The 27,522-nt window shown below is 40.5% G+C and overlaps 1 protein-coding gene across 12 annotated transcripts; it reads left to right on the forward strand.

Annotated features, from left to right (window-relative positions):
• The first annotated feature begins 1,381 nt into the window (after nucleotides 1–1,381).
• On the forward strand, nucleotides 1,382–27,384 carry ZFP14 (ZFP14 zinc finger protein). 12 transcript variants are annotated; one of them, XM_029926261.1, is made up of 6 exons: nucleotides 1,384–1,404; nucleotides 2,082–2,246; nucleotides 6,990–7,076; nucleotides 10,076–10,202; nucleotides 11,242–11,328; nucleotides 22,136–27,384. In XM_029926261.1, exons 3-6 carry the CDS (start codon nucleotides 7,068–7,070, stop codon nucleotides 23,500–23,502), a joined length of 1,590 nt encoding a protein of 529 aa, XP_029782121.1. In that variant the 5' UTR covers nucleotides 1,384–1,404; nucleotides 2,082–2,246; nucleotides 6,990–7,067; the 3' UTR covers nucleotides 23,503–27,384. The 12 variants fall into 12 exon arrangements, with proteins under 12 accessions (XP_029782120.1, XP_029782121.1, XP_029782122.1 ...); XM_029926262.1 differs by lacking the exon at nucleotides 1,384–1,404 and adding an exon at nucleotides 1,465–1,681; XM_029926260.1 differs by lacking the exon at nucleotides 2,082–2,246 and having other exon boundaries at nucleotides 1,382–1,404.
• Nucleotides 27,385–27,522: the final 138 nt, after the last annotated feature.

The following is a 27,522-nucleotide window of genomic DNA, read 5'->3' on the forward strand; positions in this document are numbered from 1 at the left end:
GAAGACTATATATATATATATATATATATATATATATATATATATATATATATATATATATATATTTAACAGAGCTCAAAAATACTTGAAGAAAAACCTGATAGAACTAAAGGGAAAACAGTAATAGACACACTTTATAGTTCCCCCTCCCCCCAACTTATCCTCACAGGACACATCAAGACCTTCAGGGGATGTTCGAAGGGGTGGCTGGTAAGCCCCATATATACTGGTGTGTGTGTGTGTGTGTGTGTGTGTGTGTGTGTGTGTGTGTTTACACCCATAGCTATAATAAAGCTGAATTTATAACAGGCACAGTAAGAGATTAACAACAATAATAATGACATAGAACAATTATAACAATATGCTGTAATAAAAGTTACATGTGTCTTCTCTTAAACTATAGTATTGTACTGTACTCACCCTTCTTATGATATGATTTGGTTAAATGCCTGGTAATGAAGTGAGGTGAATGATGTACACATTCTTTTTTTTTAAAATTAATTAATTAATTAATTTATTATTTATTTTTGAGAGACAGAGAAAGACAGCGAGCAGGGAGGGTCAGAGAGAGAGGGAGACACAGAATCCGAAGCAGGCTCCAGGCTCCGAGCTAGCTGTCAGCACAGAACCCGACGCGGGGCTCGAACCCACGAACCGTGAGATCATGACCTGAGCCAAAGCCGGACACTCAACCGACTGAGCCACCCAGGCGCCCCCCGATGTACACATTCTAACACAGTATTTGGCTACTACTACTGACTGACCTTTTCCCCAAAGGATTGTCTGTTTCGGGAAGGCAATTGACGGCTGGCAACTGAAACTGAGAAAAGAGAAATGGCGCCGATAAGGTGCGGAGAATTTTATCAGCCACTTTAACCTAACAGAATTTATAGAACAATATCTTCACAACTGCAGGAAGGAGAAAAACAGAGAGGAGGAAGGAATGGAAGGCGGGAGCGCGAGCAAGCACGGGGGACCATTCCGTGTCGTCCTGCTCTCTGTTCTGTTACGGTTTGGGGATATTTTTATTGAGTACTTGGTGCATATAAATTTGGGCATATTAAGCACCTGCTGTGCACCTAGTACATACATTCTGTGCTTCTTGGTGTCAAGTGCATTCTATGCCATACTAAGGCTTCCTCAGCCACAAACACAAAGCCTGGCTCGCACAACGCGCTTCGTTCCGTTCTGCTCTGCCTTAAAGCCCCTCCCTCGGTCGCCCACCGTCAAACCCTAAGTGCCGTCCAGCCCAGCGATCTCGCGCTCTCCGGCTAGCATTCGCGCTTGCGCATTCCGAGCAACACGTTGGGGCGGGGCCAGGCTCTCCATACCGAAGACTACAGGTCCCACAGGCCTCTGCTCGTAGTTTCCTTCCGGCTTTCTTGCTGGTGTCGGCTCCGAGAGGTGAGTTGGTCGCGTGCATTGAGGAAATGGGCGCGGGGGCGGCGCGGGGGCGGCGCGGGCCTCTGTGTGAATTGGGTTGCAGTGACTGTGGAATTTGTGACGCTGCTGGGCGTTGGGTGCCCTGAGTCCTTTCCCTTTCCGCTTAAGGGCTGCACAGATCTCTCGGCCCAGAATGGCTCCGAGTTAGATGTATGAACCCCGGAGTGAAGGCCCCCAACAAAAAGACGCAGTCTCGAGAACTGCTGCTCTCAGAACCACAGCTTAATCGGAGCTCCCTGTAAGGAAACTCGGAGACGGACTCCAGACGTGGTCTTTGTACTTGGCCTCTCTCCCCTTTCTCTGAAGGCTGAGCTTTACCCCTGGCTCCCTCTTCATTTCCATCGGGTTCTGTGCGTGGTGGATGGTGGGAGCAAGTGGGAGAGCGGGGGTGTGTTCTGAGTTAGCCAGGCCGGGCCGAGTTCCAAGAAAGGCTCAATGTCTCAGGATTCCCGTCTCCCCGCCCGCCCCCATCCTGCTGATCATTAGGAAGGAGAGAAAAAGGAGGAAATAACCATTTTTAGCTGTATATCTATTTGTCTATGTAAAGTATATCAGGACGAATTTGTGTTTCTTTGTTCCGTGAAATGTAACTTTTCTTTTTCTGTGCATGGTTTGAAACCTTTGCGTCTCCGGGGAAGGAATGAAATTCAGTGCGGACTGAAAAGTGAAAAAGCATTTGCGTGAATCAGGCTGGGAGACAGGAGACGGATAAAGCCAGCTGGAAAAGAGAACGTATTATTTCATCCAGCAACTGTGAAATGCGATAACAACTCTCTCTTTGAGAGATTACAGCTGTTTTACCAGTAATGCGCCACCGTCGCTTTGCTTTTTTTTTTTTTTAAATTACTGGAGAGACCCAATTGCTAAACTACCCTCCCTTCAAGATAGCACTTAACCTCCTATTAATCGCAACCTTTCCTAGTTTTACCTCGGAAACCGCAACCGTTCTAAAATTGTTCCCGGCTTCCCATCCATCGTCTTCAAAGTCCTTCAGTTGGAACTCAGCCCTTTACAAAAGAGCGTTTCTCCTCCTCCTCCATTGCATTCCAACCCTTCCTGTGGAATTTCCTCCTCTTAAGTCAATAAATGTGATTTTGTTGGACTGTACAGGCTTTTTCCAGGTTAGGCTTTAGCATGGCAAGTATCCTATCTGTAGACCTGGAGCTTTGCTCTTTCCCAGTGAGTGATAGGGGTGTCGGGGTGACCTCCTGCCTCCTCTCCAGTTGGTATTCCCAGGAAGATGTGGCCGTCGTTTAATTCCTCCTGTGAGCTGCTACTTTCTGGTCGTTTAAATAGCTTGCAAGGCCACCTGCAGAGCTTTATTTTAGGCTTTGATTTGTTGAGAGAATTGCTGTTTAGTTGGAATCGTACACTAGGTGTCTTTGATCTTCACCTCTGCCCCGAATTGGAGAAGGTTTGATTGGTGACAGGGTTTTCTGCTTTTGGGGCCTGAGGAGTTGCAATGGGACCGGGTTTTTCAGGTAGAGGACTGTGTTAACAAGGGGAGGGTATGGAAGATGCTGGTAGAAATTTGAGAAATGGTTTGAACTTTTTGACAGCATGAGTTGTTTCAGGCCATATACTTACGTGGTTTTGTGAAAGGTAGTTTTGTTATGGTACTAAATTACCAGTGTTCTAGTCCTAAAACTGCCAGATTAGAGCTGGGTAAATTGGGATAATTTATTTCGTTTCTTTGTGCCACAGTTCCTTCATCTGTAAGATAATGGCGGAACCTACTATATAGGATTGCTATGAATAGAAGAATTAATATATATAAAGTCCTTAGGGGAGCACCTTCGTGGTTCTGTCCGTTGGGTGCCCGATTTTGGCTCAGGTCATCATCCCGTAGTTTGTGAGTTCAAGCTCTTCATCAGGATTTGTACTGACAGCTTGGATGAAATGTTTAATAAAAAAAATTCTGTCTCCCTCGCTGTCTGCCCATCCCCCACTCACACTCTGTCTCTCTCAAAAATAAATAAAAATCACAAAAATAAAAACAATAGTGCTTGGCACATAAAAGGTGCTCAGTAGATTTAATTGTTACTCTTATGTTCTAATTCACATTTGCTTCATCCATCCACATACCCCCTCTTGTAAATTGTTGTTAATCAGGAGGAATTGCTTATCAGTGTGAAGTTTGAAATTTATTAGCTAGCACTGTAAGAAAGAGCAAGAAACTCAAATTTTTTATGGAAGAAAAAAAGCAAAAGATAATTTTCTTTAATAATTAGGGGAAGAAGAATATATAGTATTCTACGTCTTCAGTGCTATAGCTGACTTTTATTTATGTTTATTTGCTACTTTAAGTGCTTTCTTATATGTAGTGTCTTATTTAATCCTCATAACAACTCTTTGAGATAGAATTTATAATTATTGCCATTTTTTTATAGGAGGCAACTAAGGCTGAAAAGTTAAGTGACATGTCCAAGATCACAGTTAATAACTATCAGAGCTGAGATTTATATCCTGGAAGTGTCACACTAAAGCCCATATTAGTAATTTTAACACTATACCAAGTCTCATCATTATGTACACTTAAAAAAATTCGGGGCACCCGAGTAGCTCAGTTGGTTAAGCGTCTGACTTTGGCTCAGAGTTTGTGGGTTCGAGCCCTGTGTTGGGCTCTGTGCTGACAGCTCGGAGCCTGGAGCCTGCTTTGGATTCTGCATCTCCTCTCTCTGCTCCTCCCTCGTTTGTAATCTGTCTCTCTCTGTCTCTCAAAAATAAATAAATGTAAAAAACTTTTTTTTAATTCTTCCTGCCTCACTCAGTAACCTGTCATGATTGAAGGAAGAGATATTAATCTGATGACAGCAAGAATTAATCAGATTTTTTCCAGAGTGTACTGAAGCTCTGCGGTTTGGAGGAAATGGATTTCCTACAGTAAGATTTATGTTGAGGCGCCTGCGTGGCTCATTCAGTTGAATGTCTGACTTTGGCTCAGGTCGTTATATCATAGTTCATGGGTTTTAGCCCTGAGTCAGACTCTGCGCTAACAGCTCAGAGCCTGGAGCCTGCTTCAAATACACGTTCTCTCTCCCTCTCTCTCCTTCCCTCTCTCTCCCTCTCTCTCTCTTAAAGATAAACAAACTTGGGGCACCTGGATGGCTCAGTCGGTTAAACAGCCAACTTCAGGTTGTGATCTCACTGTTCATGTTTGTGAGTTCGAGCCCCATGTTGGGCTCTGTGCTGACAGTTCTGAACCTGGAGCCTACTTCAGATTCTGTGACGCCCTCTCTCTCTGCTCCTTCCCTGCTCACACTCTGTCTCTCAAAAATAAACATTAAAAATAAAAACTTAAAAAAACCTGCAACATAAAAAAAAGGAATTTATAAAAAAAGATTTATGTCACATAGGTTTTGGGGTTTTTTTCTTTTTAAAATTTTAATTCCAGTAGAGTTAACAGTGTCTCACAGTTTTTATTTTAATGATGTTTTATGCAAAGACTGGTAGGACAAGGAAATCCGATAGCCGTCGGAGGCTTCATAGGCATCTTAGCCAGTGGATTGGCTCAGAAGCAAAATAAAGTCATTTCTCAGTAAGATGTGAAAGGAAGCAGTGATGAGATGGCCATCAGTACTTAAAAGACATCAGTCAGGGACTTTTTACTCTTGATTTCTAGATTGTACTCCAGCATACATGGGAAATTCAGTCATACACTTGGTTCATGAATTAGAAAGTGAAGTAAAAAAGAAGTCACTCAGGAAACACACAGCTGTTCTTAGAATATGCTGAGCTTTTTTTCCCTCAGTTCAACAGAAGACCGAAAGAAAACCTTGAGATGGGAAAATCTTTTCCTTCTTTGGAGTATTTGTGTACTTTAATATGTTTAATATGGTGGTGAGTGTTGTTGGCTATTACTGTAAACATTTTAACTGGTCCACCCAGGCATAGGTGTGATTTTTTTTTCCTGTCAAAATAGTATAATGCTACACATGTTGGGATTTTTTTTTTTAAACACACTGGTTTCCCTGTTTCATCAAAATTAGGGCAACATCATCACTTTTTAATACTTGCCTGGTTTTCAGTGGTACAGATGCACTGCTGTTTAATCATTTCCTCAATTAGATTAGATTCATTATAAACCGTATCTGTCAGCATCTCTCTGCAGACATCTTCATATACATGTGAAAATAGTTCCTTTATTATTTTTTTTGTAATGTTTATTTAATTTTGAGAGAGAGAGCGAAAGCAAGAAGGGGAGGGGGAGAGAGAGACACACAGAATTCAAAACAAGATCCAAGCTCCCCGCTGTAATCACAGAACCTAATGTGGGGCTTGAACTCATGACACCGTGAGATCATGACCTGAGGTGAAGTTGCACACTTAACCGACTGAGCCACCCAGGCGCCCCAAACCCAGGCAGGCTCTGCACTGCCAGTGCAGAGCCCGGTGCAGGGGCTCGAACTCATGAGATCATGACCTGAGCTGAAGTCGGATGCTCAAACAACTGAGTAGTTCCTTTAGTCTCAGATGGAGCTCTGGGAACTGGTTCACAGGGTTTATGTGGTTATAACATTTAAATGCTGCCTCACATAGCTCTAAATTTGGGCCACTGTCGTGTCCATTTCCTCATGGCATTGCTTATATGGGACATCATCCGTCTTGTAGACCCCCCAGTCGTGTCACTGTAAAGATAGATTTTTTTTTATACATCTTCTTAACTAATAGTGAGGTTTAGTACCTTTTGGAAGGTTTCTTCTACTTTTTACTGAATTGCCCTTAGTCAGGTTCCTCTCAATGAGGTAGAGATCTAGTCTCTAGAGGCGAAAACCATAATTGAAAGTGGCGTTTTAGTTAGAGAAATGTTGACTGAAAACAAAGCTTTGCCACTTAATAGCTGTGAATTTAGGCAAACGATCCCCCCCCCACCCCGGTATTAGTTTCCTGATCTCTTGAGAGATGAGACTCTATCGCAGAGCAGTGCTGAGGGTCATCAAGTGATGTAGGTAAAGCACCCAGGACGGAACAGTTCTCCGTGAATGGTGGTGGCTGACGGGCTGCAGGGATCAGGGATCCCGTCGTCTCCGCCTTGGATCCCGAAAGAGGGGGAGGGCGCACGGGCTGTCGTGGTAGGAGAGGCCCCGACTGGGAAACAGAGTAGTGAGTGGTCTTGGCCAGTGCAGTTTTCGTGGCAGCAGACAGGCTCACTCTGTGTGCTTTTCAGTCTTCATATTTAGGAATTTCAGGCAGGATCCTGGAGGGCTCAAGAGGCCGTATACGGATGGTATGGCCTTTTCTCAGCCCCGAAAATGTGTACTGGAGGGAGGAGGAGTCCAGTGTTAGGACCAGAAAGGAAACTGCTCACAAGTCCTCAGACGTGTTTGGGCTTCGACGCCAAATCCATCATTGTTCAGCTGGGTCCTTCAGGGCCTGGATTTCTTCAGACTTCTGCTCTCCAGTTTTTCTGGGTATGGTACCAGGGTGAGGAGAGTGGTGGAGAATAGTTAGGGAGTAGGGCTGGTAGAGAAAAAAGCTCATATTACCATTAAGTCACTTTGGAATCCCTGAGTTACATTTGGTTTCTTGGCCTCTTTTTCTTCCAGATCTGGCTTATCTGGACTTTGCGGTTCTCCAACAGAGAAATCTTGAAAAGGACTGACCAGTTCTTGCATTTTGAAACCATGGCCCATGTAAGTTAATGAGTTTTTTTCCTTCTTGAAATATTGTTGATATCTAGGTCATGTGTTCATACTTGTTCCTTATCTTTAAACTTACTTAACAGAACTCTACCTAGGAACTTGCTGTCATTCCTCTCATTCCTGCGAGGGTTGGGGACAGACAGCACAGTGTCCTTTTTATGTGCCCTTCCATTTTATTCACTAAGGTGGCCCGTCTCCTACCTACTACAAAACCTTCTGTCAAGAGCCATGAGTGAGCAAAAGTGAAATTCCTTGAGAAAAATGTAAGCATTCTCTGCAGAATGTCCTTTGTTAACATTTCCCAGTAAACAGCTTTTGATTTTAGGATTTAAAGTTCAGGGAAAGTTTATTTCTCTGAATACAGTGATTTTTAGTTTGGTTTTATGTAGGAAAAATTTGTGTCCCCCAGTACACAAGTTGACATCTTTTCAAAGTGTTTTGAACGTTTTATTGGCATATAACATACGTAGAGGAAAGTGCGTGAGTCAGAAGTGTGTAGCTGAATGAATTTTGATAAATTGAGCACATCTGTGCTGTCAGCACGCAGGTCAGGAAAGAGAATATATTACAAGTACCTCAGAGGTCCGCCTTTGGGTCGCGCCCTACCCGCCCAGCCCGGATGTAACCCCTCTCCTGACTTCTAACACCGTAAAGGAACTTTGCCTGTGTTTAGAACTTTATATAAGTGAAGTTACGTAGTTCAGTGCAACCTCTTTTTAATGAAAAATCATGCGCGAGAGAGTCTCGTTATATTTCAGAGATAACTGCTAGACTGCTAGAACCGTCTGTAGCTGTTTTGAGCCGCATGCAGGTACGTTAAGGAGGACGTGTGTGTCTGGTGCTGCTGGTGAGGAAGGAGGTGTCAGAGCATCACCCTGAGTGTGAGACGCCCTGCCGCTGCGGTCTTACTAGAAAGGCATTCCCATGGTGCGCTTGACATACGGCTCCTATGTAGTGTAAAGTGAGTTTCTAAAAAGTTAGGAAAGAATTAAAGAGATAACGGGGAAAGGGACAAAGCAGGTGGGAAAAGTGAGTTCAGTAAAAGCGACCGAACACAAGAGCCCGAGGGGTGTGTGCAGTAACCACGTGTACTATAATTCCGTGCTGGAGGGAATGGAGGCTGGTTGGAGGCTTGGAGTTGATGTATAATGCGGGGTCATTCTTCGCTTCCACACGATGGGAAAATAGGCCCCTGTTTAATAATGTATTGTTAGGATGTCTGGTATTCGGGGATGGGTTATTGACATTAAGTGGGAGGTCCTTGTTTTCAACTTTCCTTGAAGATCTGTGGCTGACGAAAGAGAATTTGGTCCTATTTGACTGCTTACAGGGAAAACTCCAGATTTCTCCACAAGCTTGAGTTTTCCGAGTACATATGATGAGATTTAGTTGTTGGCTGCTCTCAGTCTCTGTGATGAGGTCTTATGGTAGGCGGCCCTTTTCGGATTGGGTGGATTAGGCAGGCTGTAACTGGGGCCGTGTAATGCCTGAAATTTCATGTGCTGATCTGGTACCTTCCTCAGGGCTCCGGAGGCCCAGGGTGAGTCCCCCGGCTCTTGCCAGAGCAGAAGAGACTCCCCGCTGGCTAGCTGTCCAGTCAGGCAGGCCGCCTAAAGCCCTCTGGTCTCGCTGTCCCGCCTCCCGGCCGGCACACACAACTGTTCAGACAAGCAGGTCACATTCTCTGGGAGCCGGGGACACCTTACGCCCTCGTCACTACAAAGCCTGCCTCGCACAGACCCAGCGTGTTCACTCCATTCCTGAGTGCAACCGCTGTGTGGCCTGCATGACGTGTGCCGCCCCTGCCCCGGCTGTGAGTGTGCGTGTCTGACGAATGCCGCCCGTCCCCTCTGTCGTGCGTCCGGTCCTGCGCCGCCGCCTACTGGGCAGGGCGTGTCCCTGGCCAGCACAGATGACGCAGAGGTGATGAGCAGACCTGCCGGTAGACCAAGAACACCTCCGGCACATCTGAGGGAGCACCACCCGGAGCGCAGTCCCTTGTGTAGTTTTACGGGAAGTCCCGGATACGGCAAAGTTTCTCAACCTTGGGACTATTGATATTTTGAGCCAGAGAATCTGTTACTGTGGGGACTGTCCTCTGCATTGTGGGATGTCTCGAGGCTCCCTGACCTTTACCGACTAGAGGCTGTAACACCCACACCCTGTCCCCCACGTTGTGACGACCAGAACTGTCGCCCCGCACGGCCAGACGCCGTCTGGGGAGTAAAATCGCCCCGCGGTGAAAACCGCCGGTCTCGGCGCCCCGTCGTGGCTCAGTGTCCTCTGACTCGGGAATGGGGAAGGGTGGTCGGTGACGGGCGGTGGAGGACGAAGAGCAAGGAGGTCATCCGGCCGCGTAAGTGATAGACAGTGCGGGCTGTGAGGGCTGAGGCAGCTTTTTTAACTGTACTGAAATAAAATATCTAAATGGGAAAAGAAAGAGGTTGAATCTGATATATTAAAAATGTGGCCTGCCATGTAGCAATTATTTCAAAGTTTACTAAAGAATTGGTCCTTATATGGAAAATCTGACTTTATGATTAACTTGAGTCTGTCTTCTTGGAAGAGATATTGTAGTTCATTTGGGAGCAGTTTTTATCAGTATTTTTTTCATGATCATTAAAGGGCAAAGAAGGTGGTGGAAGACCTATCTCCCGTGAATTTGTGGTGAAGACACGTAGCTTGTTGAAGGCTTCTGTCTACTGTTTCATTTAATAGGGAATTTTTTTGGGTCATTTTATTCATTTCCAGATATTTTGGGTAGAAAATTAATCTTCTCTGCAGCCACAGGACTGCTCAAGAGGGTGCGTCAGTGATGCTCATGTTCTTACTGTCCCTACACATGCGCTCTCACACTGTCCTGTGTGCTCGTTGTGTGGCCCCTTCTCCGTATTGCAGTCCTCGATCTCCTGCCTTTCCTTTTAAAAAATATTTATTTTCACAGGTAGTACATGAGTTGTTTTTTTTGTTTTGTTTTTTGTTTTTTTCAGGGTTCAGTGACATTCAGGGATGTGGCCATAGACTTCTCACAAGAAGAATGGGAATTTCTGGACTCGGCTCAGAGAGACTTATATAGGGATGTGATGTGGGAGAATTATAGTAATTTCATCTCACTAGGTAAGGCTGTTTATCCCAAATTATGTTGGCTTTCTCTCTTCCAATTTCAGAACTATGATTTGAGAAACGAGATGGTTTTGTTCTCTGTGTTCCAAAGGACCAGTTTCGGCTTCGTTAGTTTGGAGACAGGCCACTTCATCACTTCCTCCTGCTTATTTTCTTCAGTGTCTGTAATTTCCTTCTTTCAGTGATATCCAAGGGGCTGGGTTTGAGTTCTCGGTTGCTTCCAACAGAAGCATTGTGCAAGAAATCAGAGTTTATATTCGGTTTGAGCCCAGAGTTGATACAGATGCTTAGCATTCTTTCCTAATCCACTTGCAAGAAGAATACCTAAACACAGGGGTTTTGAGTCTGTCTAAAAACCAAGGGAGCCTGTAGAACGTATACAGTATGGAATGGGTCCACAAAGTCCATTCAAGTAAATGCATTCTGTTTCCTATAACAGACATATTCAGTTCTACCTGCTTTGTGGTTGAAATTTAAAATCTAAAAACTTTGCATTTAACATTGAACGGATAATCCTATAAAGAATCAGATGTCTCATGAAGACACTTTCTTCTCAGCAAATTGCCAACAGTAAAAACACTAATATACTGATGTATTGTATGTATATATACATATAACTGCAAATACTTGTGCTTAGATACTATTCTGAGTATTGTGCACTGTTAATTAATTACCACAGCTCTGTAAGAAATATACTATCATTATCCTCATTTCAGATGAGACAACTTAGGCATAAGAGGTGAGTAATTTGCTGAGGCAACACAGCAACAAAGGCAGGATTTGAACTCAGGCAGACTGGATCTAGAGTCTGACTGGCTCTCAGTCGAGTTTGTATGAGTTTAAATCATATTAAGGCCTGTTCTTAACCATCTATTCCTGAGGTCACCCTAATATGAGTGCTCTTCAACTCCCTTGCATTTCTTTTGCTCTCAGGCTCCATAAAGTACCATTTTGATCTGTAAGTAATGACAAGTTTAACCAAATTTGAACCTGACTTTTGGACTTACAGTTTCATGTCACATTACCTTTTAAGCAGAACCTTCCATTTCTAAACCAGATGTGATTGAAGGGAAGGAGCCCTGGATGGTTGTAAGGGAAGGGACCAGAAGACATTGCCCTGGTGAGTGAGGGCTGAGCAGGATGGGAAACTAACTACTACAGGTGGTAGCTACACCCGTCAGCCTTGAGAGGTTGTTGGAAATCTCTCTTTGAGAGCCCATAGCCAATGGAGAAAAGGCCTGAGACCTGGGAAGCAAATTAAAATCTTTTTTTTTAATGTTTATTTATTTTTGAGAGAGTGAGAAAGAGATAGAGTGCAAGCAGGGGAGGGACAGAGAGGGGAAGACACAAAATCCAAAGCAGGCTCCATGCTCTTGAGTACAGAGCCCAAGGTGGGGCTCAAACTCATGAACCATAAGATCATAACCTGAGCCAAAGTTGGACGCTTAACTGACCGAGCCACCCAGGTGCCCCCAAATGAAAATCTTTTTAGACCAGACTTCAAAGGAGCTTCCTGTTGACCTCGATTACAACTCTTTTCTCATCTCTCATATTTTTCTCCTACTACAAAGAGAGCAGCTGTTCTCAGTAGAAGAAAAAAGAGATGATAATAAACATAAGAGCTGAAAAGATAGAAAAAATAGGAAAAAGTTCATAAAGCCAAAAGCTGATTTCTTGAAAAGATCAACAAAATTGGTAAAAACCTAGCTTGACTCATTTAGAAAAAAAAGAAGTGCTCACTTCAACAGCACATGTAGTATCAAAAACAGAAAGACAACAGTAGTTTTTAACCTTAGGAATGAAAGAAAAACACTTATTGCTTCACATCATATAGCCATTAAAAGAATAATAAAAAATACCATTAATGATTTTATGCCAATAAATTGGACATGTTAAGTGAAATGGAAAAGTTCCCTGAAAAACATAATTACCAGAACTGACACAAGAAAAATAAATATGAGTAGCCTTATATGTATAAAAAGAAAATTGAATTCATAGTCAGAAATCTTTCCACAAAGAAAATACCAGGCTCACATGGCTTCACTCATGAATGTATTAAATATTTAAAGAAAAAACAGTAGCACTGTTAACAAATTCCTCCATTAAGGGAAAGAACACCTCCCAACTCATTTTCTGAGAATTGCATAACTAGTATAGTGTGCCTGACAAGGAAATCACTAAAGGTGGAAAAAAATTTTGGACTTATTATCCTTCATGAACAGAGATGTAAAATCTGTAAGAAAATATCAGTCAATCAAATCCAGTAATATATAAAAATGATGATCAGGTAGAGTTTATCCCAGGAATGCAAGCTTGGTTTAACATTCTAGAATTAATCAGTGTAACAAAAATTATGTGCAATTCTCTGTATTAACAGAAAGGAGGGAAACCATGGGATTGTGTCCATAGATGGAAAAATAGTATATGACAAAATTCAAGATCCATTCATGATAAAAATTTTCAGGAAACCAGAAACAGAAGGGAGCTTCCACAAAAAATACCACTAAAAAAAAAAACCAAACTACTACATCATAAACTTCATCATATTTGATTGAAGAATTTCCCTCCAAGATTGAGAACAAGGCAAGAGTACCCACTTTTCCATATCTGTTTAACATTATATTGAAAGATCCTAGTATTGCAATATAGCAAGAAAAATAAGAGACATAAAGAAGAAGTTAAACTCTCTTTGGAAATGGCATGATTATGTAGAAAATAATAAATAATAAAATAAATAATATAAATAGAAAATCCTAAGGAATCAAAACAAAAGTACTCAATAAAAGAAGGTTACAGTAAGATCACAGGGGGCAGGATTACTGTACAAAAATCAGTGTGTTTTTATATACCAAGAGTGAAAAAAAATTAGGAAATTAAAGTAAATTAAGTCAATTAAAACATTGCAAGCAAATTAAGTCAGTTTACAATAGTGTCAACAAAAATACTGCAGAGTAAATTTGCTAAAACCTGTAAGACTGCTGCACATGGACAGTGCTAGGAGAAAGACCTGAATAAACGGAGAGAGACTGTCTTGGGGATGAGAAGGCTCGGCAATTTTTTTTAACGTTTTTATTCATTTTTTTAGAGACAGAGACATAGCCCAAGCAGGGGAGGGGCAGAGAGTGAGGATGACATAGAATCTGAAGCAGGCTCCAGGCTCTGAACTGTCAGCACAGAGCACGATGTGGGGCTCGAACTCACAAACTTGGGAGATCATGACCTGAGCCGAAGTCGGCCGCTTAACCGACTGAGTCACCCAGGTGCCCCGACTCAGTGTGGTTAAAATTTATCAATTTTATAGATCTTAATAAGCTGATTCTAAAAGTTATAGGGAAAAACAATGGACTTAGCATTTCTAAAGTATTCTTGGAAAAAGAAGAATATGTTATAGGACTTGGACTGCATGACTTCAGGATACTGCAAGGTTTATTATAAAACTATGGTAGTCAAGACAGTGAGTGTTGGATAAGGATCAACAAACAGGACAGAACAAAGATCCTAGAGATGAAACTTAAACATACTTAAAAGATCATTTATTTTTTGAGAAAGGCACCAAAGCATTCCTATGGGGAAATGAAAGTTTTTTTCAACAAATGGTGCTGGAATAACTGGAGGGAAAATCTCGACCCCCTGCTTCATTCCCAAATTAATTAAAGATGGGGGTGCCTGCATGGCTCACTCTGCCAAGTGTCTGACTCTTAATTTCAGCGCAAGTCATGACCTCACGGTTTGTGAGTTTAAGCCCTGCATCAGGCTCTGCGGTTTCTCTGTCTCCCTCTCTGTCCCTCCCCCTTCATGCACTCTCTCTCAAAATAAATGAATAAAATTTAAAAAATTAATTTAAAATGGATTTTAGACATGTTTTGCTCCTCTGTCTGGATACTGTCCTCACCTCACTTGGATTTCAGCAACCTGCCTGAGGCTGCGCCCGTAGGTAGATGCCCTCTGTACAGACTGGACTCCTCACACAGCTTCCTTCCCCCAATATGGGTGAGAAGCCATCTTTGCCTGTTAATTGATATATTTTATTCATCTGTATTTAAGTAATTTAAAAAATATTTTTAGACCTAAATCTACTATCCTCCTAATTTTTTGTTTGTTCAACTTATTCTTTTTTCCCTCTTCTGCCTTTTTTGGATGAATCAAGTATTTTGATTTTAGCTTTTTACCTCCTGGATATTTAGTTACATGTTTATTTTTCTTCTCATAGTTGCCCTAGAGATTAAAACACTTACTACATTGTACCTTAAATTAACTCCTTTATATCCTTCCCAATACTGTGGAGATATTAATATTAATATTAATTTTTAATGTTTATTTGTTTTTGAGAGAGAGAGAGTGCGAGTGGGGGAGGGCAGAGAGAGAGGGAGGCACAGAATCTGAAGCAGGCTCCAGGCTCTGGGCTGTCAGCACAGAGCCCCATGTGGGGCTCGAACTCACAACTGTGAGATCATGACCTGAGCCGAAGTTGAACATTTAACTGACTGAGCCACCCAGACATCCCAGTAACATTTTGTTTTTTTAATTTTTTATTTTCTGTTAATTTTTTTAATGTTTATTTTGAGAGAGAGTTCGTGTGGAGGAGGGGCAGAGAGAGGCAGGGAGATCATTTGAAGCATACTTCTCGCTGTCAGTGCCAAGCCTGATGGGGGCCCAGTCTCACAAACCATGAGAACTTGAGGCGAAATCAAGAGTCAGACGCTTAACAGACTGAGCCTCCCAGGGGCCCCTGTTTTCTTTTTGTTTTAGAGAGAGCCCGTGCAGGTAGAGGAGAGGTGTAGAGGGAGGAGCGACAGAGACAGTCAGACCTGAGCAGGATCCACCCTCGGCGTGGGGTCCCAACACAGGGCTCGATCCCAGGACCCTGGGACCATGACCTGAGCCAAAATCAAGAGTCGGATGCTCAACCAACTGAGCCACCCAGGCGCCCCTATATTGTCAATCCTTATGTATTTAAATTTACCCATGTTTTCCTCTTAGAGTGCTCCGTCTTTTCTGCACTGTGACGCTTCTATCTAGAATCCTTTTCTGTGTACCTGAAGAACTTCCTTGAGTATTTCTTTTTTATTGTGCCTCCTGGCAATGAATTCTCTTAGGTTTTATTTGAAAATACCTTTATTTTTAAAGAGTACTGAATTTTATCTTTGTTTTTGTTAGATATAGAATTCTGGATTGGCAATTGTTTTTCTCTTACCAAATATCTAGTCTTTTGGCTTCTGTCATTTCCATTCAGCAGCAGTTTGTTGGCCATATTATAATTCCTTTGAAAGTACTGTTTTGGAGGTGTTTTTCCCCCTGTGACTGCTTTTAGAATTTTTTAAATTTTGTTTTTACAAATTCTACTGTGATGTGCCTAGTTTTATATTGTCTTGTATGTATTCTGTTTGCTGTTTTAAGGAATTAAAAAAAATTAAGCTTCGTATCTTACCAGTTTTGAAAAATTCTTAGTTGTTGTATATTGAGGTATTATTTCCTATTTTTCCTCGTCTCTCTTTCTGAGACTCAGGTTACACATGTGTCAAACATGTTTACATCATCCCATATATGTTTTCTGTTCTTTTTTGGGGCTTTTTTTTTGTTTGTTTTTGTTTTTTCTGTGCTTCAACCTTGATCCCTTCTGTAAACCCATTTCCTAGTTTACTGACCTTCTCTGTGGCCAAGGCTAATCTACTGTTAAAGCTATCTGTTAAATTTTTTATTTTAGTCATTGCGTTTTTCAGTTATGAGATTTCTATTTAGATATTTTTAATGGATTCTACTCCTCTGGCTAAATTCTCTATCATGTTATCTGTTTTCTGGAAATACTAATTAAAGAATACTTTGGAATAGCTTGGGTCTCTTTCTGTGGCCTGTCTTACCTCTTGGTTTATAGTCAAGGTATGTACCTCTTGTCTAGTTATATCTGTTTGTTTATAGTTGAATTCTGGATGTAATGATTGAAAGATTTCAGGGGCTCTGAATGTTACGATTTCTGAATAATATGTTTTCTTCACAGATGATGTAATCTGCCTCGGGACGGCATGTGGCGTAAGAGCTGATCACCTTCATCTCTTTAAGAATAATCTTTCTGCTGCTTGTTTTTAATCCTGGAGGTAGACCTTCTGAGGCCTCAGCTTAAAGTCTGGGAGGATTACCAGGACCCTTCCTTTTGAGAGGGATCTGTACTCCAATTTCTGTCTTCGAGTGTCATGAAACTGTCAGAATCATCTTGGATCTTTGGCCTTTTAGAAGTTACTTTCTGCCTAATTTCTTGGCCATGGTAGAAACTCAGTTAAAAAGTCAGGAAATGCCTTGTGGGAAATTCCATGCAGAGTGTTGGTTTAATTCAACATGTTTGCTTTCTCTCTAGCACCTTGGATGTCTAGTCTTTGCTGCTTTGGTTTTTCATTAGTGTCATCAAACAGTTCTTACTTTGGTTAGCCTTTTTAGTTGTTTTTGGTAGGTTAGTCTGTTACCGGCTTCTCCATAGTAGTCAGAAACAGAAGTCTCCTTTACCATCTTTTGGTATAGTATTTCTGTATTTTTGAGCAAATAACATGTATAAATTATATTCTGTAACCATAACCCTCATATCTTTTAAATATATGTATTTTTTAAGTTTATTTATTTTAAGAGACAGGGAGGGAGAGAGAATCCCAAGTAGGGTTCATGCTGTCAGTGCAGAGCCCCATGTGGGGCTTGAACTCACAAAGCATGAGATCATGACCTGAGCTGAGCTGAAACCTAGAGTCGGATACCTAACTGACTGAGCCACCCAGGCACCCCATAATCCTCACATTTTTAACACAGTGTTTTATATTAGTCATAGAGTTAAAAAGAGTCACTGTTAGGGGTGCCTGGGTGGCTCAGTTTGTTAAGCGGCCAACTTCGGCTCAGGTCATGATCTCACAGTTCAAGCCCCGCATCAGGCTCTATACTGACAGTTCAGAGCCTGGAGCCTGCTTTGTTATCTGAGATACGTTTCCGGTGTCTATAGTAATAATTACATGAATTTTTAGTTATTTAGTAGATTTCCTAGTATTGAACTGCTCTTGTATTTCTAAAATAAGCCACAATTAGTTCTGTATTTTTTTTCAGTGTGCTGTAGTTTTTTAATGAATTTTCATAAGTGATACTGGCATATAATTTACTAGGTTTTTATTTTATCTTTAAACTCACTTTAAAATAACTTGGAATTTATTCTTTTTTGTAATGTTCTGGGCCACTTTATAATTGGGCTGTGTGCTTTCTAAAGTTTTTATGATCTTCATAATAGTTTTTAGAGTAGGTCTTTGGATACTTTATATTTCTTAGAAAATTACCCTTTAGGGGCACCTGGGTGACTCAGTTGGTTGAGCATCAAACTCTTCATTTCAGCTCAGGTCATGATCTTGCAGTTTGTGGGTTCGAGCCTCGTGTCAGGCTCTGCTCTGACAGGGTGAAGCCTGCTTGGTATTCTTTCTCTACTTCTCTCTGCTCCTCCCCTGCTCACACAGTCCATCTCTCTCTCTCTCTCAAATAGAGTTAAAGATTTTTTTAAAAGAAAATTACCCTTTATTGGTATAGCAGTTCCTTATGATTTTCAAAATATTTTCTGTTTTGTTAATTATTTGTTAGTGTCAAGAACTGTGATGCATTTGCAATTTTGTCCTACCTGCAAGCTAACAAGTTAGGCCACTGCAGTGTCATGGATGTTGGCAAAAGATACAAGAGTCCTAAACCAAAGACGGAGGATTTTATTGCTTAACAATAAAACAGCACAGCAAATGGCATGAACATCAACATATTTGCATCATTCCTGTTTTGCCCACAGATTCCCCAGGAGTCATGTGGATGGGTCTAGAGGGACACCTGAACATGCAGTGAACTGCGTTGTAAGAGAGGAACCCTGAACATAGAGAACCCACATTGTTAATAATGGGCAGTAAGCATGAGTGACGTTTGCTCTGAGGGAGATATTACCTTTATTATATTGAGTAGTTAGCAAACCTGCCTGTTGATCCAGAGAGAAATACTATCCCTCCCTTCCAAGGTTGTTGGTTATCAAACATTCTTGAAAAGATAGTCCAGAACAAAGGCAGCTAATACTTTTCTGCTTGCACAATGCGCAAAAATGAGAGAGACTCATGGTGAGTAGTTTCTGAATACTTAGTTGCTGCTTTTTACTTTGATCGAATTTCCCTCTTTTCTTAGTATTTTAGCAAATGGTTAATAGGTTTCACTTTTTTCAAACAACCTAGGTTTTTAATTTGTGTTAATTTCATTTTTTTCTGTTATCTAATTAATGAAATTTTGCTTTTATTGTATTTCTTCTTCTGAGTTCTTCAGTATATGGTTTTTTTCTTTTTCTAACTCTTGAGTGGGATACTCATATTTCTTTTCTTTCATTTCTTTATTCTAAGAATTTAAATGTATTGATGAATTTTCTTCTAAGATCTGTAGTATAATTTGTAGATTCTTGGTAATCTAGTGTAGATTCCTGGTAATCTAATTTCTTGGTATCTATTATTTTCTAGATAGTCTACAATTTTCTTTTCTTTGCTTGATAAAGGTTTTTTTAAATATGAAGTATGAAGATGTCTCTTGGTTTTATGATTGTATTATTTCTTACTTTGGTTCATAATGATGAGACTTCTGTTTGAGTCATTTCAGCAGTTTTATAGATTTGTACTGTAGTCACAGAAAAAAAAACTTTCTCATTTCTTTTATCTCACTTCTCCCCGTATCTTTGCTTACTTCATTCAACATTTACATTTTCTCATGCAAGTCCCCCATCTGGTCCACTGTCTTTCGACCTATATCCAACATAGCCTTTATTTTTACTCCTTTGCATTCAGGTGATCCCAAGGTACCATTCCATATTTGACACTCATTCTGCTGCACTCAGTATCTTCCCGTGCCTTTTTGCTCAGGATTTCATAAGCCTTTCACTGTTAGTATGATTTAAAAATATTTGAGATAGTTTTTTGGGAAGTACAGAAATTGCTTTGGGTATGTAGGAATGGGAAGGAGCGCCTAGAAGAGGTTTGGAGAAACAAAAATGTGAACAAATGTACTGATAATAGTATAAACACTAGGAGAGATGAGTAAATCATTGTGCTTTTTTTTTTTTTTTTTTTTTAAGTATACTCTATTCCCAATGTGGGTCTCAGACTCACAACTCTGAGATCAAGAGCCGCATGCTCCACTGACGCAGCGAGCCAGCCAGACACCCCTATTGTACTACATTTTAAAAGATTAGAGAGGCACCTGGGTAGCTCAGTAGGTTAAGCATCTGACTCTTGATTTCTGCTCAGGTCTTAAGGTTCGTGGATTTGAGCCCTGCATCTGCCAGTGCAGAACCTGCTTGAGAGTCTCCTTCTCTGCCCCTCCCTTGCTCACCCTCTCCTTCTCCCTCTCTCAAAATAAATAAACATTAAAAAATAATAAATAGAAGATTAGAAACAGAAGTACATATCTGTTAGTGATTATGTAATTATGGGAATTAAATGAGTAGCATCTATTACATATTTGGGGTTATTTATTTATATATTTTTTACTTTATTTAAATTTTAGTTAACATACGGCATAATATTAGTATTACAGAATTCAGTGACTTGTCACTTGCATACTACGCCCAGTGCTCATCATAACAAGTGCCCTCTTTCATAACCGCCCCCCGTCTAGCCCACCCCCACCCGGCTCCCTCCATCCACCCTCAGCGCTCTGTCCTTAGGAGGCCCTCGTGTTTTGTTTCCCTCTCCTCTTTCCCCCTCTCCTGTATGTTCATGTTTTGTTTCTTAAATGGGGTCTTTTTTATTTAATGGTAAATGAACTTAGAGATTGCTTCTGCCACTAAGGAAGCTTAGGGGTAAGAAACTAACGGAATAACGAGAAAAATTAATAAATATTCCAGAACTGGGAAAAAGAAGAGTAACTAGTTGCTAGAATAGAGTTTAAAGTGCATAGTTTTAAACAGGATCAGCAGGAATAGCTTTTCTGAAGTGATTGTTGGTTGAGACTTGATGAGGAAGGGTAGCCCACCACGCAGTTGGGAACAACCTGTGAGCGGTTCTGTGTAATGGGACAGTAGCAGTACCTTTTGTGAGCTGAAAAGAGGCTTGTGGGATGATAAATGAGAGAGGAGGGTTTTTAAAAAAAATTTTAATGTTTGTTTGTTTTTGAGAGAGACAGACACAGTGTGAGCAGGGGAGGGTCAAAGAAAGAGGGAGACACAGAATCCGAAGCAGGCTCCAGGCTCTGAGCTGTCAGCACAGAGCCCAACATGGGGCTCGAACTCATGAACTGTAAGATCATGACATGAGCTGAAGTCGGACACTTAACCGACTGAGCCACCCAGGTGCCCCGAGAGAGGAGTTTTGATAAGCAGAAGTCTTATTATCTGTGCTCAGGTATTTATGTTTGTTCCTAATTCTTTTAGATTTTAGGGAAATCTAAATCTTTTAGATACTTATAGATTTTAAGAGAAATCATTAAAAACATTTAAGTAGACTCAAATATTGATCAACATTTGAATCATTTGCTGGAGAATATAAAGCAGGACAAAACATAAACATGCCCAGGACTCAATCCTGAAACAGTTATGTTGCAGTCAGTTAAACATACCTCTGTATAGAGGCACCTGGGCGACTCAGTCCGTTAACTGTCCTACGGCTCAGGTCATGATCTCACGGTTTGCAGTTCTGAGCCCCACGCATCAGGCTCTGTGCTGACAGCTCAGAGCCTGGAGCGTACTTCAGATTGTCTGTCTCCCTCTCTCTGCCCTTCCTCCACTCAAGCTCTGTCTCTGTCTGAAAAATAAATGACGGGGCACCTGAGTGGCTCAGTCAGTTAAACGTCTGAGTTTGGCTCAGGTCATGATCTCCCAGTTCGTGGGTTCGAGCCCCGCATCAGGCTCTGTGCTGACAGTTCAGAGCCTGGAGCCTGTCTTCGGATTCTGTGGCTCCCTCTCTCTCTGACCCTCCCGTGCTCATGCTCTCTCTCTCTTAAAACTAAATTAAAAACTCATTAAAAAATAATAAATAAACATTTAAAAATATATATTAAAAAATACCTCTGTATAGTTTTAAGAAATCTTCAGGTGATTTGTAGACTGATTTGACTTGTGTCCCTAATCACTAAACTTACCTCCAGTCCTGGACTCTATTCTCTGTGTTTCCTTTACCTTTTTTTTTTTAATGTGGGAGAATACAGTCTGTTCCATAATATAATTAATAACCCACAATACAAATTAGCTTAATAGTGGTATGAAATAGGGAATGAGAACAGTATAATATGAAAGTTAGTTGGTTCACAGGTAATCTTCCTGCTTGGATGAAGCCAGAATAGAAGTAGACTTATAACCTTCAGCAGGAAAGGCAAAAGCCTTCAACTTGGTGCTTACTGCTGGATGCCCTTTCACCTCTACATGAAGAATATTAGTAAGTATCTGCACCCAGGGCTGTCTCCCCAGAGATACAGACCGTCAACCTTCAGGTGCTTCTAGCTGAAGACAGGTTACATTTTACCCTAGTCCCACCTTAATGGTAGGCTTGCTGCTCAGTGCTTTTTTTTTTCCTTTTTTCTTTTTTTTTCACTGTAATGTCTCAGCACTTGAAATCCAGCATTTCCACTTTATTTTTGGGCATTTTAGTATCCATGAAGTGGCCTTCAGCCATATCGAGTTGCCTTTTGGGTTATCACTTGAGATATCAATTATTTTATTTGTTAGTGCTCTGCCAATAAAGTATAGGTTTGAGCAGTTTTCTCCAGCTGTTTTCTTCATAAAGTCTTAATTCTTTGGTGTGTAATTTTGCAGAAGATAAGGGGTTTTTTTTCAGTACACATATGTGGTGTTGTAGCAGAAATGCTTATAATAGGCATTATTTTAGTGCCTCTTATCTCTCTGTAGAAGCTTTCTTTCTTCTGTCACAGGAAAACTGTGTGTTTGCCTGCTTGTTTTCTTTCAGATTTGGAGTCCAGATACAGGACCAATACTTTATCTCCAGAAAAGGACATTTATGAAATATATTCATTCCAGTGGGAGATAATGGAAAGAATTAAAAGTTATAGTCTTCAGGACTCCCTTTTCAGAAATGATTGGGAATGCAAAAGCAAGATTGAGGGGCAAAAGGAACCACAAGAGGGATATTTTGGGCAAGTGAAAATAACTTCTGAAAAAATGACCACTTACAAAAAGCATAATTTTCTTGCTGAATATCAGAGAATTCGTAATGGGGAAAAGCTGTATGAGTGTAAGGAATGTAGGAAGACCTTCATTCGTCGCTCAACACTCAGTCAACACCTGAGAATCCACACTGGTGAGAAGCCCTATAAATGTAAGGAGTGTGGGCAGGCGTTTAGACAGCGTGCACACCTCATTCGACATCACAAGCTTCACACTGGTGAGAAGCCCTACGAATGTAAGGAGTGTGGGAAGGCCTTCACAGTGCTCCAAGAACTTACTCAACATCAGAGACTTCACACTGGTGAGAAGCCCTACGAATGTAAGGAGTGTGGGAAGGCCTTCAGAGTGCATCAGCAACTGGCCCGGCATCAGAGAATTCACACTGGTGAGAAACCCTATGAATGTAAGGCCTGTGGGAAGACCTTCAGGCAGTGTACACACCTTACTCGACACCAGAGACTTCATACTGCTGAGAAGCTCTATGAATGTAAGGAATGTGGGAAGGCCTTTGTATGTGGTCCAGACCTTAGAGTACATCAGAAAATTCATTTTGGTGAGAAACCTTATGAATGTAAGGAATGTGGAAAGGCTTTTAGAATATGCCAACAACTTACTGTCCATCAGAGTATTCACACTGGGGAGAAACCCTATGAATGCAAGGAGTGTGGGAAGACTTTTAGACTAAGGCAGCAACTTGTTCGCCACCAGAGAATTCATACTCGTGAGAAACCCTATGAGTGTATGGAATGCTGGAAGACCTTTAGTAGTTACTCACAACTTATTTCCCATCAGAGCATTCATATTGGTGAGAGACCATATGAATGTGAAGAATGTGGGAAGGCCTTTAGACTGCTCTCACAACTTACCCAACATCAGAGTATTCACACTGGTGAGAAACCTTATGAATGCAAGGAATGTAGAAAACCTTTCAGACTGCTCTCACAGCTTACTCAGCATCAGAGTATTCATACTGGTGAGAAACCTTATGACTGTAAGGAGTGTGGGAAGGCCTTTAGACTTTATTCATTTCTTACTCAACACCAGAGAATTCATACTGGAGAGAAACCCTACATATGTAAGGAATGTAAGAAGGCCTTTAGACAGCATTCACACCTTACTCAACATCAGAAAATTCATAATGGAATTTAAAAACAAGGCCTTCAATTGTACATTATGTTACAGAATATCAGGAAATTCATTTTTGAGAACTTTGTTTCATGCTTTAAGCATAATTTTATATTATTGGAAAAAATACTGCTTTAAAAGTCTTCCATCACCATTCAGACATTGTTTATCTTTGGCAAATTCATTTGAGGGAATAATATAATGAATGTAGGGAAAACTTTAGCCTTATCTAACATTATCCCCATTTCACTACTTTATTACCAGTGTGTTATTGGACAAGGTACTTAAACTTCTGTGCCTCATTTTGCTCACTTGTAAAATGGTGATAATAGTACCTATGTATAATAGTTATTTATTGCTGTGTAATAAACTACCACAAACTTAGTAGCTTAAAATAAGATCTCACAGTTTCTCTGGGTCAGGTGTCTGGACATGACGTAGTTGGGCCCTCCTTTGGGGTCTCTCACAAAGCTAAACTAAGGGTCTCAGCCAGGGTGGGTCTCATCTGAAGGCTTAACAGGGAAAGGGATCCACTTTCAACCTCGCCTGGTTGTTGGCTGTTGCACTGAGGCCCACAGTTTCTAGTTGGCTGTTGGTTGAAGGCTGACCTTAGCTCCATGCCACGTGGGCTTTTTCAAATGGCTGCAGCAGAGCCTGCTAGCATCACAGAAGCTATAATCTTATGTGATCTAATCACCAAAATAACGTCTTTGCTGTCCTCTACTGGTAGAACCAAGTCACTGGGCCACCCCACACTCAAGGGTAGCGATTATCGAAGATTACACAAGATGAATACCATGATGTAGGAACCATTTCAGAGTCAGCCTGCCACACTGTGTGACAGGATTGTCTTGAGGATTAAGTAGTTAATGCTTGGAAAAATAGCAGCCACATAGCATGTTTTCTAGAAATATTCTCTACAATTGTTATTAGTGTTAGTGAATTCATATGAAAGAATATACTATAGAAGTAGTAAATGTAGAAATGCCTCGCGTCACTGCTCAGCACTTAATTAAACTTAAGATAATTTATTCCAGATAAAATCTAGGAGGTTATATTAAATGTGAGAAGTTCTTCATCATTTGAGCATTTGAGCTGCATCAGTAATTTCATGCTGAAAAGAAACCTTGTAAATTCCATGAAGGTGAGGTTGAGTACAACTGTTGAAGAATCAGAAAAATACGGAATCAGTTTTCCCGTAATAAATTCCAAAAAATAAATGTTCTGCAATCCCTGTTGCCGATCACTGTTAAAGATGAATTAGAAACTATTAAAAAGATAACCGAAAGGAAACTAACCAATTGGAAGTTTAGTATTATGTATGTGCGTGTGCGCGTGTGTGTATGTAACACTCTTGTAGAAAAGAAAAAACATTGCTTTATAGACATTATACTGTTTGATGTTCAAGTTGCCCCATCTTCAGCCAGTGGGAGTGGGGTCTTTTGACGTGAGCCCCAAGTGGTTTGATGGTTTACTTGGTCAGAGCTACACAGTTTGGTCAGCATGGAAGATAGTTGGGCACCAGCTCATCCTGAAAACTGATAAGAAGAAAAATAAGCACTTTGCTTTTTCCATGTAAACCAAGTTTCAGAGCCACCGAAAACTCATCAAATCAAAGTTTTTAAAAAAGAAATATTACCAGTAAACACAGAAAGAATGCTAGGATTAGAAAAATCACCATTTTCTAGATCCCTAATGGAATAATGGGTCCAGAAAATGATCTTCAGTGGATATTAAAACTATTAAGTGAAATATTTTGTACTGAGAACTTTCCAGTGGCTTTAAAGCTGACCACCTCTGAGCCCTTTAAGCAAATTTAACCTCTGTAAAAGTGGGACTATCAGACAATACCCACTCCTGATAAAATGTAGTAGGAAGTACACACCACCACCTGCAAAGCCTCACCGCCAAAACAATGAACCGAAGAAAGCAAACCTTTAAATCAAATTCTTTAAAACAAGAATTTGGGGACTATCTGAACAAAGTAAATGGTCCCGCAAGGAAGCAGCCAAGCAGACCCAGAATGTGTAAAAGTCGACAAAACAAATGACCTGATTTCTTCAACTAATGAGTGGTATGAAAAAGAAAAGGGAAGGGCAACTGTTAATAGATTAAGAGAGACTTAAGAGACGTAGCAACTAAATTCAGTACGTGGGCATTTCTTGGATCTAGTTTGAACAAAATGTAAAAAGACATTTTTGAGACACGGGAAAATGTGGACACACACTGAGGATTAGATGATATTTAGAAATACTCACTTTGTTAGGGATAATATCAGTGTGGTTATTTAAAAATAAAACATTCTATGTGTTAGAGATACTTACATACTTATGAAATGGTAAGATACCGATTTGCATTAAAAGACTCCAGCAAAAGAAAGAATTGGCACAGAGAGTTGGGAAGTAGATTAGTAAAATGTTCATTACTGATGTGTAGTGGTTTGCTTTGGCGGGGAGGGGGGTCATTCTAATATTTTCTATTTTTTAATGTATTTGAACGTTTCAGTAATAAGATATTTAAAATCAAACCCGAAATTTTTAGACTTAGAAATGATTGCTAATGAAATGCGTGCATCTAAACTTGTGAGATGTCACCAGAATTCTGTTCAGTGAGAAATTAATCTCTTTTAATGCATTAAGGAAATTTCATTTGTGGGTCTAGTCTTCATCATCATCACCTTATCCACAGCAGTCAACGTAAGGCCTGTCACATAAATAAATGTGTTAAGGGAATGAGTATTTATGTCAGGAAAACCAGAAACGGAACAAAATAAAGCTTATACAAGAGAAGCTGAGCACAGCTAAAACTAGAAACCAAGGACTAAACAGTAGTAGATTTAATCCAATGTTGCTAATGGCTAGATTCTGGAGGATCTAATCAAGAAAAAATAAAAGATACATTTAGAATATTGGCAAAGGTGGCATAGCTACAGACTATCAAGAAAATTGTCTTAATTACAAGGTAATACTACATATATGTGCTATATGTATTCTAGGACATAAAATATACAGGGGTTACTTATTTTTCTATAGGATTCTGACAGTTGCCTCAAATAGACCAACAAGCAAATGTGTGTATATGAACTCCCTGCTTAAGAAAAAAGTCTGATAGTTGTACAGGTAAAAGCTTTAAGGAATAAATAATCCTTCACAAAATTCTGCCAATTAATTCTGCACAGTTAAAATAATCCTGATACAAACCTAGATGAAGATCACTCCTAAGAAGTAAAGTTATTTCCTTTATGAATATTCTATTCATCTTAATTCTAAGTAAGGGATATTTGAATTTATTACAAAATCTGTCTTGACTCAGATCCGTGTATTGCCTTTCCCAAGTATCAGATAGCTCCAGAAGTCCACTGTCTTAACCCAACATTCTCCATAGGCTTGTTTTGGGAAATACCTAGTCCGTGGTATTTGCAGAAAAAAACGGCATCTCTGGAAAATGTTAAATGCAGCAAACCATAAAAAATATCTACCTTTGGGGAAACCCAAGTACCCAGTGTCAGTGTGTCAGAAGATACAGTAAAGAGATTTTTTTATTTAACACAGGGCATCTCAGATTTCCCTCATTGTGGAATTCTCATTCCCAGTATCTTGTACCGTCTTTACAACGCGAACCACTTTGGTAGCTGCCTCCATTACAACGAATGCTTTCAAGGACATCATTTCAGACATTCTGGTGAGTGAGTGTGTCGGGAGGAGGTAAGGAAGGGCACTTTTCTTTGCAGCTCACATCATATTCTGAAAGCTTCCTGCTTGAATTGAGGGCTTGTGCTTTTCTGTAGAACGTAAAAGATTTTAGCTTGGTCCTTGATATGTATATATTAAATGTGCTTAGTCTGTTAAATAGTGATTAAGACATTAACCATTTTTCATTATAATAAAAATGCCATATTGAATATCATTTTGTGTATTTTCTGATTTCTTTAACGAGTGAAGAACATAGGTGCATATCTAGAAGTGAAATTGCTCACCGTCGGCCGTAAATACTAGCAGCTCTACACATTATTGTTCTCCAACACTGCACTCATTTTGAATCCTT

Source organism: Suricata suricatta, chromosome 16, assembly GCF_006229205.1.
Source record: "Suricata suricatta isolate VVHF042 chromosome 16, meerkat_22Aug2017_6uvM2_HiC, whole genome shotgun sequence".
NCBI lineage: Eukaryota > Metazoa > Chordata > Mammalia > Carnivora > Herpestidae > Suricata > Suricata suricatta.